The sequence below is a fragment of the Crocodylus siamensis genome, chromosome 13 (genome assembly GCF_052110815.1).
Source record: "Crocodylus siamensis isolate JL-2025a chromosome 13, ASM5211081v1, whole genome shotgun sequence".
NCBI lineage: Eukaryota > Metazoa > Chordata > Crocodylia > Crocodylidae > Crocodylus > Crocodylus siamensis.
The window spans coordinates 11,111,873-11,130,465 of NC_143407.1; the positions used below are offsets into that span (position 1 = coordinate 11,111,873).

Consider the following 18,593-nt stretch of genomic DNA (forward strand, 5'->3'; position numbering starts at 1 on the left):
AGATAACCACTGTTTGCTGCACACAGCAGATCAGGAAGGGAGCAAGGAACAGCGACAGCCAGGGAAGGGAGCAGAAAGCAGAGCAACGGACCATGCAGGGAGCAGAAAAACAGATTGGGGAGGGGAAAGGGGATGGGAGTAGCACCTGAGGAGGGTGCAGGGCTTGCCTTGTGCTGTGCCCCGGCAGAATGGTTTGCCCACACTGATCTAGAGGCTAAGTCATTGGCCTGGCACCAAAGAGAAAAAGTTCAGTTCCACTAAAACACATTGTGACTTTAGGCAATGCTTATGGCCAGCTTTTGAAAGGCATGTCTTTCTCTTCCCTTTAGAAGTCAGGTCCTTAATCACCCCAAGGCTCTGTTCCCCATCCACAGACAGGCAATAACAGTGCTGCCCACCCCCCCAGAGTTGCCGGCAATTTGGAGAAAGGAGTACTGTGCAGGTTGCAGGAGAGGAGTCTGGAAGGGGCAGCGCAAACTCTGCCAGGCTGGAGTCCTGGCATCGCTGCAGATAGTGCTGACAATAGATCTACTAGCTAGTGGCAAAGTAATGTGCATTAAGGATCCCATAGCAATTTGCAGCCTAGCAACATCCAGCAACTTTGTGAGGTTTATCTGGTGAATTCCTGCGTTCTGGAGCTGGCAACCCTGGGTGAAGCAAGTCTGTATAGAGACAGTTCAATCAAGAGCTGAGAGTAGAGACAAGAGTCCTGCCCAGGACTGGAGAAGGCAGTGCTGGAGGAACCGCGTGAGCTAAAGCTGTTCAGGAGCGAGAGGCGATGATGAGTGGGATAGCTGGCCAAGCACAGAAGCTGGGTCAGGTTTAAAGGAGGGGTTGGTTTGTGGATCTATATGCAGAACGAACCACATATAAGAAGAGTTTAATCTTGAATGAATTTGTGGGGGCTTCCTGAACTAGCAGGCGTTGAGGAAAGAGCCAGGGCAGGAAGAGCAGAGCAGAGTGGGATTCACAGGGCAGGTAAGGAGCCTCATTTGGGGAGAGGAGGGAGAGCTGGAGGGCAGGGAGCGAGGCCAGGCAGGACTCTCTCGGCAGAGGAGCTGTGGTCATCAGGAGGACTGGGCAGGGGCAGTAGATCAGTAGTGGTGGCAGAGCCGGGCAGGGATTTCAAGCTCCAGCTACGCTGCGGTGCCTGGGTGGGGACCAGCCGTGGGTCAGCCCCGCTGCACGTCAGCAGAATCCGCCTGGTTTGGTTTCTGCACAAGTACAAGAGACCAAAGGCCAATAGGTGTGGCCCCAGAGTCACGCACCAGACAGACTGCAGAGATTCGCTCTTCCTGCTCTGCTGCCCTGCGACTCGCTCCCCCCGGGTCCAGTTACCGGGCAGGTAAGCCTCCAGACATCAAAGCCTGCGATCGGAGCCAGACCTCTCCCAACCACAGCTGGCCCCCGCCCTGACTCCCACCTGCAAGGAATGCCCTTGTGATCACCTGCTCGGGGACTAGGAAGACCCACCGCTCTGACCAGCTGCCAGGTAACAGGCACGCGGGACCCTCTGAGCGCAGGCAAAGCCCCTGCTCCAGGCACGGAGAAAAGGGGAACAAAGCAGCGGGCCGGTTCAGTTCAGTGCCGGCTACCAGGAGGGGGTTTGAGAGAGAGCCTCCCCCGGGGCCCGGCAGGAACGGGCCCTGGGGGGTGGTGAGGAGCTGCCAGGGAATGGGGCAGGCAGTTAATAAGGGGAAACGCCCCTCGGCGTGCTCAGACCAGGGGGACTGCCTCCCTTTCTCTGTAACACAAGCCCAACAGGGAAAGTCTGAATCTTCAAGATGGCAGCATTGCCTGTGACGCCATTAGCTTCCAGGTGCTGGCTCGCGAGCTGTGGCTGCAGGGCGGCAGCGAGCTAGGAAAGAGCAGGACCAAGCCCAGGGGCTTGTCTGACAACTAGGACCACTTAGTGGAAGGGGATGGAGCAGGGAAGGGCAGAGCCTAGATCAAAGTGCAAGCACAGACTAGACCTTGGTGACATGGGACACAGGCAATCGTGGCAGATCATACCCAGGCCCTATCTCAAAGGGGAAGTCTATGCATTGGAGCATAAACTTCCCCATGGCTGGCTCAGGTACTGCTGGCAGGGCAGCCGTGGCAGCTCCTCGCCACAGGTGGGCTCTCCAACTTGCACGGGTTTCTGGGCACCCTCCGCTCTACTGCCCACAGTGTGCAGCTAGCTGGTGGGAAGCCAGCTGGGACGTGTCTCTGCCCCATTGCAGCAACAGGGCTATAGGGGCCACAGCTTCTGAGCCAGGCAGGGGAAGGGACGTGGCACCATCTCGTGGACGAGAGCGGAGCAACGGGCCAGGCAAAAAGTTGTTTTTCTTTGTGCTTCAGAAAAGTCAGAGGCCAGCGTTGCTGCAGGCGGAGCAGGGCACTGGGCTTCCCGCGGGTGCTTGTACATATGACGCCATTACCATGCACACATGACGAACATGTCACTGCGTGCGGCTTAATGGCACCACACTGGACACGTGCAATAGTTGTGGGGGTTTTAAATGAGTTTGCCTTGTTCCAAACTAAACTATATCCCGGTGTAGTTCAGTATCGGGGAAGAGTTGGGTCAGGCTGCATGCTGCCTCCAAGCTGGGGTAGCACCCGGCCCACTAGCAGCCCACCCAGGTGGCCCTAGGGGATGCCGCCAACATGGAAGGAGAGACTGGGACCCCCACAGCGCAGGGGCTGCTTGGACCCCAACAGGTTGGCCCTTGGCCACAGGCTGGCTCTGTTGGGAAAAAAAAAAAAAAAAAAGAATCAGGCCTCTCACCGTAACAGTGACAGAAAAATAAAACCCCACTGTTTCAATTGAGGGGGCGCAGAATGCAAGCCTAAGGACTAAACCCCCGTCACATGTACAAGCGCCAGCCCCCAATGCTTCCTTTCTTTCTGGGGCTTTTTAAAAGTAAAAGCTGAAGCCCATTTCTAACTAAAGGCTGTGCCGAGGTCAGAGAGATGGAAATGCTCCATTTCAATGTCTAAAGGAAACAGTCCAGGTTGGAGAAGGAGATTTTGCGGGGAGGCAAGGGCGGAGGGGAAGGAAATGATTTAGCCGCAACAATGTGCATTAGCCACAGGTTTCATTCGAGAGGAACCTGCTGCCGTGGATGGAGAAAAGCAAGCACTCTGCTGAGTTCGAGCTGCTGCCGCCCGCCCCGGGGACGGCCTCTGCACTGGCGAGCGGGGCCCTGTGGTTTTGTTTTGGGAGAGGTGGAAGGGGCTGAACCGACTAGAGGGCTGGCTGGGCAGTGCCCCCTCCAGCTCCAGAGAGCGGCCAAGGGCAGCATTATAGGAAAGGGCCCTGGGGAACAGTTGAGTGAACCAGTCTAGCTGGGCCCCTGCAGCCAAGGCTAAATAGCCAGCTCGCTTCGCCAGCTCCCCACTAACCGCCCGAGATTCAGCCAGTGTGTGTCCCTGGGCATTCAAACCTCCCTCTTTGGAAACACCCATTCCCTGCAACAGGGGTTTCCAGGCTGTGCCAGGGCAGGGTAGGGTCGGGGGGGTACAGGGCAGAGAAGGGAGGGTCATTATTGAGCCCCCTTGTGATGTACAGCCTCCTTTGCTGTCTCTCCAAGGCAGGGCTTCTCTGATAGGGAAACCAGGTCCCCGTCCCTCTGCTTTTGGCACCATTCAATCCCTCCAGCTGCCTTGCTGCTCCCTCCTGTGGCAGGTCCCTGTGAAAGTGAACGAGAGCCCTGGGCACATGAGTGCGTGTGTGAAAGTACATGTACATTTGTGGCCCTGTAGCCCCATTGTACGAGCAAGTTTACAGGCACATCTGTATGTGCACACACGTGGCAGACACACTCTCTGCATGTGCATCCACTTGGTACACGCATCAGAGCACGCACTGTATGTGGCATTCCATGCATGGCCAGGCTGGGTGTGCAATATGTACAGGCACTTTATACACACACTTCATGTCTGCATGCAGTGCGTGCACCCACCCGCAGGTGCACTGCATGGGTGGGCGGGAGGTACAAGTACTCTGGGCCTACACATGCTCTGATGTGGCCACTGGCAGGGCCTGTTCTGCAAGATGACGACGGATCTCTTTGGCCGCCGGATGCAGCCTCCACTCTCCAAGTGAGTGCCTGTTTCTCTTGGGCTCGGGGTCCCCCAGGGGATACTGGGATGCCCCTACTGTGGTCACCCATACACTCCCTGTCCCTGCTCCCACTTCTCCTCCCCTTCTAAAAGGGGTTGAAAGCCAGCTGACCCCAGCTACCCCCACCCAGCCGATGCATGCCAGTGCCAGGCAGGAAGAAGGGAGGGATGGGGAAGTCGGTTCCTGAGCCACCAGACAGAGGTCCTGAGCCACATGTCTACCGATTTGTCTGCCTGTCTCTTCTCCACAGCAAGCTTGGCCGTGGCAGCCCCGACCTCAGCAGGTCCAACAGCATGTCCAGGCCCAGCAGCAAAGCCATCTACCGTAAGAGCAGCCCTCCCTCCCCTCCCCTCCTTCCACCTGCCTTCACAGCCCCCAACTTTCACACCTCTCTTTCCCCCACAGACCAGCGCAAGAACTACGCTCTCTCTGTGCTGAAGCAGCAATGGGACCTCCGGCACTACGTTGAGGTTGGCAAAGCCCAAGCACCCTCTTCCCCTGCTGCACAGGCAGAGGCTGCCCAGGGCTAAGCCCAGCCTCATGCCACATACCCCATGCCACGATGCTACCTCCCTCCGAATAGCCGGTGGATGATGTGGTGTGCCCCAGCCCAGCCCTTGGCTGCCTGCCCTCTGGGGTCGCAGAGCTGGCATGCTGGGGCAGGGGACCCAGAAAGGTCACTGGGTGCTGTGCTTTGGGTCCCCAGCACCTCCTCACGCTCCACGTGGACTCCAAGGACATCCGCAACGTGGATGACTGCATCATGCGGCTGAAGATGATGGAGGCGCAGGGCCGGGTCTGGGGACAGGACATGATCCTGGAGGTGAAGGACCACGAGCTGCTGCTGAGCGACATTGAGAGCAAGGTGCGTGCGGGCCTCCTTCCTCCCCATCGGGCTCTCCCCTCCCCTCCCACCCCCGCCACCACATGCCTCAGTTTACCCAAGACCAGGACATGGGAGACTGTCTTGTGACTTTGCTTTGTTTCCCAGTTCATCACCCCCAGAGCAAGCCAACACCCCTCACAGCCCTGAGCTAACTGCCCCTGTCAGCTGGCAGCTGAGCTCTGCCACCCACTGTGCCTCAGCCGCAGGCCATGTCCTCCATCACACACCGCTGGTTTTTCAGACGCAGCCGGTGTTTGAGGCAGGAACAGCACCCCAGCCCTGCCGGGCTGCTCAGAGCTGCTGTGCACCAGATTTCTGCCTCTCGCACCTTCTGCAGATGGCAGCCGTAGCCTGCGCAGCAAACCTCTCTGCCTGCGCTGTCTCCCTAGCAATTTTGCTGGTAGTTTTCTGTCACTGCCACCACCATTAGCGCAGCTCCAGGCTGCTGATGGCAAGTAGTACTTAGGCTAAACATGTTTTCTCTTCCCTATCCCGCACCCCTTCTCCCAGTGGGCCACTGCTCACTTGGGGGCAGTGAGCAAACATAGCCCTTTTCCTTCACCCTGTGTGTCCTGATGTCTGCCACCTGGGAGGGACACGGGGCTCCCACCTGAGGCAGAGCAGAGAGCCCCCACGGTGCTGCTGACTTCTTCCCTCCTGCTGGCGGGGCCCTTGCAGGACGAGCTGGAGAGCTTCCCCCTGGAGTGCGTCCTGAGATGCACGGCCGTCCTGGACAGCTGCACCTACGACTCCATCCTGGCCATCACCGTAAAGGACAGGAGCCACCAAGAGATCAGCATCCTCCTCTTCCAGTGCACGCAGAGCGGGGTGAGCTGCACGGGCACTGCCACCCTGTGCCGCCTCTGGGGGAGGGCAACAGCTAAGGGAACCCCAGGGGGACTGGGAGATTTGCTGGGGTGGGCTTAGACAAAGGGGTATGAGTTGCTGTCTACTGGATGGAGTCAGGACTGCGTGTCGGTGCCCCACAACTGCCAGGAGAGTCTCACAGCGGCAGGGATTGACAGTCCTGGGGCAGGAAGCCAGAGGGTCTCTCCCAGCTGGTCGGAGGTTCCTAGGGGCTGTGCAGTGCCAGCTGAGGGCAAGGGATTGCGCCATGCTAGGGGACTCATGGCTCTGCCCTGCTGCTCTTCCCATCCCATCAGGCCGAGCTGATGAAAAGCAACCTGGACAAGGCCGTCAAGGAGTGGAAGAGTGAACTGGAAAACCAGCACGTGCTGAGGTAATGGCATAGAGCGCCTGCCTCCAGGGGATACCAGGAGGTGACAGGCCCCCTAGCCTGCCTCCCATGGGGGCACTCCCAGGCTTATCCCAGACAGCCATCCCCGGACTCCCAGCTGGGCATTTAACACCCCTTCACCCCTACCCTGGTTTTCCAGGGAGGAACCCACGGAAAGTCCCAGCGCTATTCCCCACTTTGCACAGACCACATTGGATTGACCATGACCCAGGTCCAGACGGCAACCCCTGGTGCTTCTGTGCACTGGGGAGTCCCAAACACCCCTTGGAGGTGGCATCCATTCCCCCAACCCTGTCCCGAGGTGGTGGTGGGACCATGCCCTCCCCGTGGGTCTTCCCTTCTTCTTGGAGGAAAACTCGTCCCCCAGAGAGCAGGGTTTGTCCTCTCACCCCTCCACAAAGCAGTGGTCCGAGAAAGCCAGCCACAAGCTCGTTCCCTTGTTGCCTTTCCCCAGGAACAGCTTGGAGACCATGCTGTCCCAGCAGAGATCCGTCCACAGCATCCAGGATCCTTGTGGTCCCCCACAACCAGGTGGGTGGCAAAAACCAGGAGTCCCCATGGTATTCTTTGCCCTCCACGGACTTTGGTAAAGGGGCCTGCACACCAGGAGAGTTAGACCCATGCACGCCAAGGAGGGAGCCAGTGATTAGTATGGGCAGGAGAGGGAGGTCAGGGTACACAGGCCAAGGGAAACACAGCATGAGGGATTGAGAGGGAGAAGTGGTAGGCAGCGCAAGTTGGACTCTGGACTCCTGGGTCCCATTCCCAGCCTGGCCACTGTGTTGCTGTATCAGTGCAGGCAAGTCACTTCCCAGAATCCGTCTCCTTTCCTTCTCCATAGCTAGGAAATTGGGGCAGGGTCCCTATGAAACTCAGGAGGTCTGGGAAATGCTGGGAGAGGCTCCGGCAGGATGGGGAGGTAGTATAAGGAAGGATGAGACAGCAACAGCACATCAGGAGCAGATGCAAACTCCCACTGTGATGCCCTGCAGTATAAGTAGATCATTCACCTGGCTTCCTCCTTCCCAAGGCCAGCCCACCCTATGTTCTGGGTTTCCAGGCCATTTGTTTTCCATGAGGAAAAACCTGCCCCTACAAAAGCCAGACCCTAAGAAGCCTTCCCTCCCCCTTTGCACTCTGCTCCTGAAGCTTTTAAGCCCCTCTGCAGCTCCACCCCCATTCCCGCCTCATCACTTGCAACTGGATCCCAGCCAGGCAGACTCTGAATTGCTGACTACCTGCAAGTGGGTCTCAGGCTGAGTTGCAGGCTGAGCACCTCCTTATACGGGGCATTGCAGCACCTGCATTTGACCAGCATTACTACCCGAAGCAGAGAGATCAGCCAGAATGGATGGATGACAGAAGGCAGAAACAGGAGGACTTGGACAGAGATTCGGTAAGCGCCCTGCCTTCTCTCCCCCACCACGCTGCCCTGTGCTGGCAGCAGCCTTGTATGGGCCCTCAGTGCCCGGGGGGCTCTGAAGCAGCTCCCCAGGGTGGGAGCAGTGGGTCAGAGCTCATTCTGGTTTGGGTGAGATGCACCAAAACGTCAAACTGCTTCTGAACCTCAAGGTCTGTGGTGCTGGCTTGGACCCCAGGTGAAAGCAGATTTCAGGGGTGTCCTGGCAGGCCCCAAGAGGCCACCCTTCATGGGAGGAACCATCAGGAGAAGGGCTGAGCTGACCTCAAAGGTTTGCAGGTTGGCAGCAGCATCAACCACCACATAGTCCCTGGGCTGGTCTTCAGCCGATAGACCCCAGGGTGCTGGAGACAGACCTTGCCCCGGCCCCTATGCCCTGGCAGGATCCCAGAGCTCAGGGCTGGGAAGGGCAGATGGCATCTCCTGGCCGGAGGCCCCTTACGTGGCGGGTGGGTCTGTGCCTGCAGGAGATTCTGAACCACGTGCTGAACGACATCGAGCTGTTCATGGAGAAGGTGAAGGAGGCAAGTGGTTCACTGAACACCAAAAAGAAGACAAAGAAGAAAGGCAAGCACAAAGGAGGTGAGAGGAGGCCAGGAGGCAGGAGGGCTCCACAGGGATTAGTGGGCAAGAACTCAGGCCAAGCATTAACCTCAGGTATGGAGCTGGGTGCCTGGGCACAGCTCCTACAGGTGTGTCCCGCAGGGTCTGGGCTGCTCACCAATGCCAGGTGTCCAGCCTCCCCGCCTCTGCTGTCTCCAGAGCCATGCCCAGAGCTACCCGCTGATCTCAGCTGCTGGGAGGAGGAGGGGAGGGAGAGTGGCAGCCTCGGAGATCTGGGCCGAGGCACCAAGGAGGCAGGGGATGCGTGGGCAGACAGACGGGCTCCATCTCTTAGAAAGGAGCTATGCACTGGGGGAGCTGGTAGGGTGGGGAGGCCAAACCGTGTCCATGCCTGTCGGTCTGTGCACTGCAGCACTGGGGACGGGGGTACCAGAGCCCAGAACCGAGGCAGAGGGCTCCATCCAGTCCATCCTCTCTCTGTCCCTGCAGTGCTGCTCCCGGAGCTCGAGTACCAGGCCTGCTTCCGGAAGATCAAATATGCCTGCAACCTCCTGGTAGGTCTGGCTGGGCAGGCAGGCCAGGAGCCCTCCTCCACTGCTCCAGCCCCTAGCGTAGAGCTCCCCGGGCAGCAGGACACAGAGCCCATTGTGTGTCCGCAGACACAGCCCTGGCACAGCCTGACCCAGTTAGCAGAGGGCACCAGTCCAACGGGGGCCACATGGAGAGGAGTGCAGTATAAAGGCCTCTAGGAGGGTTCCTACATGCCCAGTCAGTCCCATGTGTCCCAGTCCAGGGGTGCAGGCGCTCCAGGGGATCTGCTTAGTGAGCGAAACAAGGCAGGTTCAGCATGACAAAACCACAGCTTCCTGGCAGTGCCATGGGACCCAGACCACTGCCGGGGCCCAGCACAGAAATTAGGGAGACATTTCTGGCAGCAGTTAGCAGGCAAACAGCACTATGCTCTGCTCTGCTGCAGGCAGCAGGAGGGCTGATGGACCAGCAAGGCCTGATCTTGCACTACCATCCCCATGAGCTCCATTTGCTAGTGCTGGAGCCCACTTTATGTGCCCTGGTCTGGCCCTTCGTGCAGGCAGGGGGTGCCCAAGCCATGACAGTGCCCTGGGGCTTCTGCCAGCTCAGGGCTAGACCCTCCCTTCTATGGAGCAAGCAGGGTCCTCTGCAGGGATCTGAGACCAATGGCACCGTGCCCTGGCAGGCTGTGCATGCTTGTTGCAGAGCCCCAGCAGCAGGGAAGTTTGCACCATCTCTGCTTCATGCACTAGCCTCCGCAGGAGCTGAGCTATGCTGTGCAGGGAGAGGAGGGCCAAGACCACCACTAAGTACTGCCCTTGCTTTTCAATTTTTCTCCATATCCAGGGGAAGCTGAAGCTAATTTTGCAGGACCCGAATGCCCCGGAACTGCTCCGGCTCCTCTTCTCCATCCTGTCCTCTGTGAGTGTGGGGAGCTTCTCGTCAGCAGGGCGCTTTTCTGGGAGGTGGAAGTTTGTGAGGGTCTCGGAGCCGTGGGCAGGCTGAAGAACACGGGGGACATGCTTTGGTCTCCTCCTAGCAGCAGCATGCCTAGTATAGGCTGTTCTCTGTGGGGAGCTGAGAGCAGGGCAGGCCTGTGACTGGTGCCAAGCTCATGGGCTTCCAAGGAGCTGCGTCCAGCTTGCTGAATGCAACGAAAAGCGTCTGATCCCAAGGGTCAAGTCCCCCCAGACTGGCACAGAAAGACTAGCAGCACTGCCCCGGTACAAAACCACCCAAAGGCAGGACCCTGCTGTCCCCTAGGCTTGTCTCCTTGGTCCTGCAAAGGCCCATCATTAACACATGCTGCATCCTATACCCTCATCACAGAGTGGGACAAGGCACCCAAGACCCAGCCCAGGGGACCAGTAGCTCCTTCAGTGAACAATATAATCGTGCAGGAGAAGAGAGCAGCAGCAGCAGCAGGTGATATTGAGCTGAACCAACTTTTTCCTCCCTGTCTTCTCCACATACAGACTATATCCAGTTGCCCCTGGTCTGACCTGGCGTCCTCCACTATCTCGCCTCTGCTGACCAAGGAAGCCATTGACCTGCTGGAAGAGAGTTTGGAGGGAGAGGATCGTGCCACCTGGAAGACGCTTGGAAAGGCTTGGACCCTGACGAGGTGGGGGGGGGCCCAGAGCTTGGTGATCAAGGGCTCAGCTTTGCCAAACAGTGAGACACGCTGGGGTGGCAGGCAGGGAGAGGAGCAGCCAGATGAAACCTGTGTCCCATGGGTGTTGCTTTCCCTGGTAGGGCTGTGAGCAAGGATAGAGCTGTAACTCCCACTCCAATCCTTGGCAGCCTCCTCCAATGCAAAGGCGATTTTTAACGTTGAAGTCCACAGGCAATAGCAAAGCGAGCTCCCCACCCTGTGAACTTCCTTGGCTGTGGCCGAGATAGGTACTTGGCATCCATTTCCCATTCGCTCCTTGGGCTGTCCAGTGTGGCTGCCAACAAGGCAGGAGGGACAGCTTCTGTGACAAGGGCACTGACCCTGGGGCCATCGGCTTATTCCAAGCGAACACCGGACGCGAGGCAGAACGTGTTTCTACCAGCGCTGTGGGGATGGGTGTTTCCACCGCAGGGTGCACGCTGCCAGTTCAGACTTCTTCCATTCTGATTCAAAGCATTGTCCAGCTCCCTGAAACTCCAGTTCCATCAAAGGCTGTTTGGGGCCCATGTCCATGCAGTCAAAAAGCTTTCCTCCACTTCTGACTGGTATTGCTGCATATTCTAGAATATGAAACCACAGCAAACCCAACTGGGATGTCATTTTGAAGCAAAACACACAAACATCCCATGTAGCAAAGGATAGTGGGAAACATATTCTGCCCCAATTCAACTGCTTTGTTGTTCTTCCATGCTTCTTTTGAGACAAACAGCCCACTTCTGCTCAGTATCCTGCTGCAGGAGAATCGGCTGGTGAGGGCATTCTGGTAAATGCCACCCAGCTCAAGGGTGCCAGCTAGAGCTGGGTTTGAACCCAAACCCTCCAAGGAGAAACGGAGACCACCTGTTACTTTATTGGCTGAGCTCCCCAGGCCCACTTGGACAGCAGAGCTAGAACTTGCCTTTGTCCCAAGATACTTTTGCTGGACTTGACTTGCCCATGGGTCTCCCTGCTCTTTGGGGAGACCCTGTGTGCTGTGCTCAGCGAGCCTGGCTCCTGCTCACTGCGTCTCCATTTGGGATGAATATTTGAAGGAAGGTGGCACCTGCTTTCTTCTTCCCCCAACAGGGCAGAGTACCCCAATGGACAGTCCGTGCCTACCTACTTCCCCACCTTCTCAGATGAGTGGGTGCCTCCCTTGCCAGCCCGGGAGAACCCCCACCCCACCCCCACCCCCACCCCCACGGAGCAGGTGAGTTTGCTGGCTCAATTCCTTGCTCTGTCTCGGATGCCCTGCTGTTGCCCCTCTGCTTCTCTCCAGCACAAGCAGTAGGCCGATGGCAGGCTGTGACCTACCAGGGAAGGTATGTCTGCACAGAGCTCGAGCACCCCTGTGGTCCAGAAAGGAGGCAGCATTGCCACCCTGCAGGCATCCCCCAACCGCCTGACTCTTAAGCGCTCCGTCTCCACCATGCTTGGGAGCGAGGGCTTCCCTGCCTTGTTTTTGGGTCCAATGCTGACAGCAGGAGTGAGCGAGGGGCCCTCTTTCCTGGCAGCAAACTCAGGAGGACCATGGAAGTGGTATAGACATGTGCCGAGTCTCTGGGAAAGGGCTGCGCTCCCCAAGGATGTGTTTGAATATATACAATGCACTTGCTTCCCAATGCCTGCTTCGCTGTACTGTGCTGCATGCCTGAATACTACTGCCTCCATCTAACCGCTAGGCAAGACTCTTCTGTAGCTCAGAGCTGCAGGCTTGTACTTCCCCAGCAGAAGACACTGGGCTCATACCTGCTATGTGGTGTCTGCATGTGACATCAGTGATGCTGGGAAGCACTTTCACTGCACAAGCAGTTTTCCAGATGTATCCTTGTATGCAACTAAAGCATGTGTGTTCTCTCTCCTTGCAACAGTCTGAAGACAGCCAGGGCTACTACTCAATCAGGTACATGTGCCTGTCCCCACAGTGGTACTGCTAGTAACCTGATAAAGGGATTTTCTGTGCCCTGTGGGGATGTGAATCCTGTGAACATCAGCACGCATGAATGAACAGAAGCAGGGCAGGGCCCTGGATGGAGAAGGGCAGAGAACACGTGGCGTGGAATATACTGGGACCACTGGGAATATACTGGGACACAGCCCTGGTTCCCTAGATCCCCTTTCCTCCAAGTGTTCATCTGCATGCACTACACATGTACACCGGTGCACATGGGCTGGAGTATCTGCTGCAGGGCAGAAAGCAATATGCCTCCAGGGACAGGGGCAACCTGTACAGAGCCTCTATGGTTGGACATGCAGGGCCCAGCCTGCTGCAGCACAGGAAAGGCAATGAAGGCAGGGGCCTCCATCTGCCCTGGGGCCCAGCAGGACATGCTGTGTCAAAGCAGGAGAGGGGAAAGAGTGTGTGTGAGATGAGGAGGAGCTTCTTGACAAGGTCCGACCCGCTGGACACAGGAGGAGAATTGCCTCAATGATGAACAATAAAGCTGTTCAACTCCCATGCACACTAAGAGTGGGTCACCTTTCCTGGCCGCACTGTGGCCCAGGGGTGCATGCCAGCCTGCTGCTCCCCTCTGTGTCTGTGGCACTGCTCTGGGCAGCCCCAGGTGTGTGCACTTCCCCCATAAGCCTTTCAGGGTAGCAATCAACTGTTCTCCCAGGAGTAACCAGCACTGCACCTGGCAAGCACCTACTGTGCTGGGAGCACCCCCTCCATCCCCACAGGGGCACAGGAGAATTGAGGTACTCAGCACCCAAAGGTGCATGTGAATAAAACCCTCTGGGGGCATCAACAGCAGGACAGATGCGTGCAAAACTAGAGGGACTCCTTTGAAATGAGCAGCATTCCCAATCCACGCAGATTTGGAGCTGGTGGCTCTCCTAGCTGGTTCACTAGGGATCTAGGGAGCCAGAGGCAGCCATGGATCAGTTCTGTGACTAACTCCAGCTGTGGTCTCCTTCCAGACCTGTGCTCATGCAAGCCATGTACGAATTCGAGGCCAGGAACCACAAGGAGCTGTCAGTGAGGAAGGGAGACATGCTGGAGGTAAGGCACCAAGAAACTGTCACAGCCAAAACCTCGACAGCTGAAGCACAGGTGCCTGGGGATGGGCCTGTCCCTGTGCTCGCTCTGCAAGGCACCGTGCACCTTCACCGTGCTCCTTATAGTCAGGGAGGCAAGGTGGCAGCTAGTATGTCAAAGCAAATGGAGACCACAAAATGGGCAGGCTGTCAAAAGCACCATGACACTTGGACTAATGAGCTGAGATTGCTGCCTATCAAGAAGTAATAGGCATGCACATGAACAGAACAAGTACTGCCAGCAAAGGATTTGCTCTTGCCCATGGGCACAGGGTCCAGGAGTGGAGCTGGATTTTAATCAGGCAGGTAGGCTGACCATACAGAAATCCAGGGCACTGCCACCTCACACCTGCCAGACTGCGCCTCGTGCCCCTGTGTTTCTGAGACACCCTTTATAAATTCTGACAGCCAGCCAGGACCAGCTTCTGAATCTGGGACTGTCCTAGCTAAAACAGGACATATGGTCACCCTACTGATAGGACACGCAGCAGCACCTGTTCACTAGTGATGCATGTTTGGGTCTCACAAGAATAGCACGCTGAGGCCCAGGCAGAGTAGGAAGGAAGTGACACTCCCATCCTATGGCTGCAATCATGGGCAAGGTTGGCTGGATGTGAGGACCCCACAGGCTGATGCATTATGTGCTAGGCCTTGCACTAAATGAAGGTCTCTGTTCTGGGCAGGGGAAGGGGGTCAGATGCAGTGACCATGCTCGCAGCAGCACGATCCCTGGTCTCTGTTAACAGGACACAGTAGCTTTCACCCACTTGCTGCCAGGGCTCATGCAGGCCGATTTTTGACTGCCCCATGTCCCTTGGCTCAGGTGCTGGACCAGCGGAAGAAGTGGTGGTTCGTTCAAAACAGCATGGGCGAGAGAGGCTACATCCCCAGTAACATCCTGGCTCCCGCAGATCAGGAACCAGCGGGAGAGAATGGCATGAATCAGGTGGGACCTTCTTGCTCCAGCACAGCACTGAACTGCGCTGCAGTGCCAGAGCCAGGCCCTTGCTCTTGAGCTTCGACAGGGGAGATGAAGGCTTGGAAACAACCTCCCTATCAGCCAAGCATGTGCATCCTTTGCCCAGCCCACACCGGACTTGGCATAGAGGGTCTTGTCCTGGGACCACTAACACAGAAAGAGCTGTTATACTGGCAGCCACTGTGAGGGGCACAGCAGAGGGTAGCATCTGCCTTTGCCCAGAGACAGTGGTTTAGCTTGCACCAGTGTTTACCATGACTCTCCATGCCTTCCTCTCTTTTGGATCCAGGGTCCACAAGAGCCCCCCAGCCTGAGGCTGAACTCCACAGCAGCAGAGGTGACCGAGTGGCTGAAGGACAAGGGCTTCTCCAGGATGTAAGTGGGCTCTATCCCTAAGCACTAGAACCTCTTTGTTAAGGCCCTGCTGGGGAGGGAGAAACAGAGGGACCCTGAAAAGGAATGAGATTGGGCTCAAGAGGCCTTTGCAAGTGGATGGTGAAAGCTGAAAGCCACAAGCCATTTTTGTCCTATCCCCTAGCAAGGGACAATCCGTGTCTGGTGCAACAAGCTCCCCCCCAGCTCTATCCCTGGTCCCACACCAGCATCAATCCTGAAGCTGCCAGTTCACCTCATGCCTACTAACTCCTGGAGCCCCAGTTCAGCAAACGCACCAGCTCTGCAGGCAGCTTCCCCGTCACGTGCGTCAAGGGGTCAGGCCTGGAGCAGGGCCCATGTAAGGAGCCGACGTTCCAGTTCAACGGTGGCACTGACAACTGAGAACAGGCACAGCAGTGAAAATAGAGAAATGCAAACTGCCGCTCCAGGCTGAAGCCAAGCTTAGTTTCACTTCCCACTGCTTCAGTGAACTGCAGTAACACTGAAAGGAACTCGGAAACAAAGTCATTTCAATTGACAAATGAGACATGGTTTTGGCAGTTGCAAGAGCTGGGATTCTTTGGGCTTTTTCAAAATAGTTTTGCTCCTTTTTCCAGTATCCCTTCTATACCCCCCTCACTCCCAGCCCCACCCCAGCAGGAAAATTGAGCATGGGAGATGCTGCAATCCTCCTGAACCTGTTTTTGCCAAAAGAATATCCCCATCTTTCCCCACCTGAGCAAAGAGCCATTGGCACAAGGAGTTTGCAGCCAGGGAAGCTAGTCAGTCCCGGGAGCAAAATACAGCTCCCCCCCCATCCCCACCTGCAGCATAGGACAAACAGCAATCCTTGCCCTTACCTCCCTGAAGCACAGCTGCTCATCCCAAGCCCAAATATTGCCAGTATCCCTCAAGCTGAGCTGAGCATGGTTTCTGGCCTGTAACAGTGCTGGATCACAGGCCGCAGCTGTTCCCACTCTCTCATATATGTTGTTTGTCCATCTGCATTTTCCCAGGGGCAGACAGGCCTGCACGCATTTTTGTTGTGAGAACAGAGAGGCCTCACACCTCAGGCCGTACTCTTCTTTCAGGGGTCTCACTGATAGCTGGGGCTGAGGAAGACAGCATCCTTCCCCATACTGTCCGTTCCCCTCTTCTTCCCCTCCTGTGGGGGCCTACTAACCCTTCCCTTGCTCTCTGCCACAGCACGGTGAAGGCCCTGGGTGTGCTGACAGGGCGCCAGCTGCTAGCGATGAGCCAGGACGAACTGAAAGTCATCTGCCCAGAAGATTGGAGACGCATCGTCTTCAGGCTCTCAGCAGTTAAAACCTCCCTGGGGGTGAGTTTTCCCTGCAAACTTTCCAGTAAAGGCAGGACACAGGCCCCCAGCTAATAGTACCCTGCTCAGGGTGCAGAGGGGCTCTGTGAATGCCCAGGTAGACTGGCCCATAGGACAGGCAAGAGAGATGCCAGGCTGAGCCAACAGGAAGGCCACAGCCTGCAAGAGATACCTTATTTTGGGTACTTCTGGTTGGGGGTCCAAGTCAACACGTGAGGCTCCATTTCCAAAGGCTGCTCAATATCTGTGGACATAGGGGATCCCCTGTGCTTCCTGAAGACTTGGACCCATGTCAGAGCACTTGCCCCAGAAATGCTTTGCCCAGGATCAGAGCGTGAAGCAGTAGCAGGGCAGAGATCATAATTCCTGCTAATGGGCCCTTGCCAGACAGCAGCTGTTAACAATACCTGCTTTGAAGGATGAAAGGACCTTACAGCCCAGGACTGATAGGAAGAGGGAGAGATGTATGCACAGTATGTTAATAAATGAGTTTTGCATGACCTCAGCTGTTTAGGGCAATGGTTTAGGACCTGGGAGACATGCACTCAATCCTGTACTCCAGCAGGCCTCCTGGTCTTGCACAAGGTGCGCAGACCTAGATCCTCAGGGACATTGACTCAGGGGCCTAACAGCTTTGAGGACCTGGGTGCCACTCTCCCCCTGAGCCTTAGCATGCTTTTTTCTGCAGATATGCAGGGCTGTGCTCTGACCCTCTCAGTTTCCAGGTAAAAGCCAGTGGAGACCACAAGGTGCTCACCTTAACTAACTAAAACCTGGTTTGTTTTTTTAAGTTTGTTAAAAAGAGGGAACTAAGACGCCCCTAGTCCATCCATGAACCCCTAGGGTTGGAAGGGACCTCAGAAGGTTATCCAGTCCAACCCCCAGTCTATTCCATGTCCTTTTCTCATTGCTGTGGCAAAACACAAGGTGGGAAGAAAGGAAAAGCCAAGTCTGTAAAGCTGTAAACATTCAGGTAGACAAGGTTTCAAGTGCACAAAAAAAAGTGGTTTCCAATACTTGAACACAGGTTGATGTCCAAGTCCCACAGTTCTACTGGCAGTGATGGCACAGCAACCACTAGGGAATTACTGGTGCTAGCCTACTTGCACTGATCCCAAGGGTGGGCACACATCCACATCTTTTACTCTTAGGCCTTAGCAGAGGTTTTGCACTGGGCCTTCTGATAACCTCTTCTTTTTTCCCCTTGTTGCAGATGAACCCTCATGAGTAGCACGCTCCCTATGCCACTCACTGCCAGCTGCAACAGGTCAAGGGGCTTGCAAGGACCAGAAGGGACATCTCAATAGCAGATCTCGCCTAGATCAGCAACTTTATTGCTCACCTTGGACTCTATACATAGCTTCTCCTCCCCTTGCATGCAGGTTAGGCTTGTGATTGCTAGAGATTCATCTTTGTCAGGCTATTCTGTGTAGGACACTCCTTGGCCTCCATTAAGGCCAGAGACTGCTGCTGACATGTCATCTCCCCTTGTTATTAAGATACCAGAACTAGAGAGAAGTTCTGCCCCATTGCCCCAGCATATAAGCGAATGGTTCTCAACCTTTAAGACCCCCCCCCCCCCCCAAAACAGAAAACACCAGCTTTTAGTTTTCACTCATTTGTCAACTGTGGGGTAGGGGAAATAGTAAAGCAGTTAATCTGTGGCAAAGAAATCAGAAACAGCACAGCAGGTCAGAATGCTTTTGACACTATACATTCCTATTTGAAGTCCCTGGGCTTACCTTGTGAGTTGTGTAGATGCTTGCACACTGAAACAGTGCGAATATTGTGCATCACCCCTAAAAGGAGCTGACAGCACCCTGCTTGAAGGCTGGCTGCATGACGGCACAGCACCAACATGGTGCTTTAGTGTACAGAGCTGAGCTGTGGCTCTTGCAAGCTGCTGTAGGCCCCACCACAGTGATAAGTCATAGCACTTTCCTACCACTACCAGAAATTAAATCCCCACTTATTTACCAGAGAGCATTGCCCACCCCCACCAAATCTTCCTTTAGGAAAGAAGCATCCCCTTGGAGAGAAAGTGGGGGAGCTCCTTATCTTAATACTGAGTGCAAAAGGGAAAAGCAGATGCAACCTACTTAAAAACCATGTTGAAATCCAGTTGTCAGGTCTAGTTTGTCCTTTCTGCTGCCTGAGCCCCCAGGGGTGAAAGGCTCCTATAAAAATTCAGAGATCCGATGTGCAATAGTGAAAGTTGTGTAGGACAGAAAGCCTCAGTAGCAAGAAAACAAAGTCCAAAGTCTCTCCCCTATGCTAGGACAGGCTTACACCTGCAGAGATAAAATGCCCCTGAAAAGATACCCAGTTCTCACAGGTGCTTTTACTCTAGTCACCCAAGGCTGAGGTATTGCCTAACTGGATAAAACAAATGTTGCAGAGACTTTGTACCTGGATGTTTTATTTATAGTGTCAAGTT

General features: G+C 55.8%; 1 protein-coding gene across 3 annotated transcripts; it reads left to right on the top strand.

Annotated features, from left to right (window-relative positions):
* Window positions 1–1,237: 1,237 nt before the first annotated feature.
* EPS8L3 (EPS8 signaling adaptor L3) lies at window positions 1,238–17,737 on the top strand. 3 transcript variants are annotated; one of them, XM_090025296.1, is made up of 20 exons: window positions 1,238–1,492; window positions 4,028–4,089; window positions 4,362–4,435; window positions 4,517–4,581; window positions 4,818–4,976; window positions 5,676–5,825; window positions 6,161–6,237; window positions 6,710–6,786; window positions 7,554–7,651; window positions 8,143–8,257; window positions 8,729–8,793; window positions 9,617–9,691; window positions 10,246–10,394; window positions 11,511–11,634; window positions 12,296–12,327; window positions 13,347–13,428; window positions 14,287–14,409; window positions 14,732–14,817; window positions 16,024–16,156; window positions 17,370–17,737. In XM_090025296.1, the coding sequence occupies exons 2-20, from the start codon at window positions 4,043–4,045 to the stop codon at window positions 17,385–17,387; spliced, it is 1,749 nt and encodes a 582-aa protein (XP_089881422.1). In that variant the 5' UTR covers window positions 1,238–1,492; window positions 4,028–4,042; the 3' UTR covers window positions 17,388–17,737. The 3 variants fall into 3 exon arrangements, with proteins under 3 accessions (XP_089881422.1, XP_089881423.1, XP_089881421.1); XM_090025297.1 differs by having other exon boundaries at window positions 1,260–1,345; XM_090025295.1 differs by lacking the exons at window positions 1,238–1,492; window positions 4,028–4,089 and having other exon boundaries at window positions 4,113–4,435.
* Window positions 17,738–18,593: the final 856 nt, after the last annotated feature.

Excerpts from the sequence above, each read along its gene's own strand:
- EPS8L3 (XM_090025295.1), top strand. The coding sequence starts at position 4,249 with ATGCCAGTGCCAGGCAGGAAGAAGGGAGGGATGGGGAAGTCGGTTCCT. Across the intron at positions 5,826-6,160 it reads TCCAGTGCACGCAGAGCGGG|GCCGAGCTGATGAAAAGCAA; the intron begins GTGAGCTGCACG and ends CCATCCCATCAG. Across the intron at positions 8,794-9,616 it reads AATATGCCTGCAACCTCCTG|GGGAAGCTGAAGCTAATTTT; the intron begins GTAGGTCTGGCT and ends CTCCATATCCAG.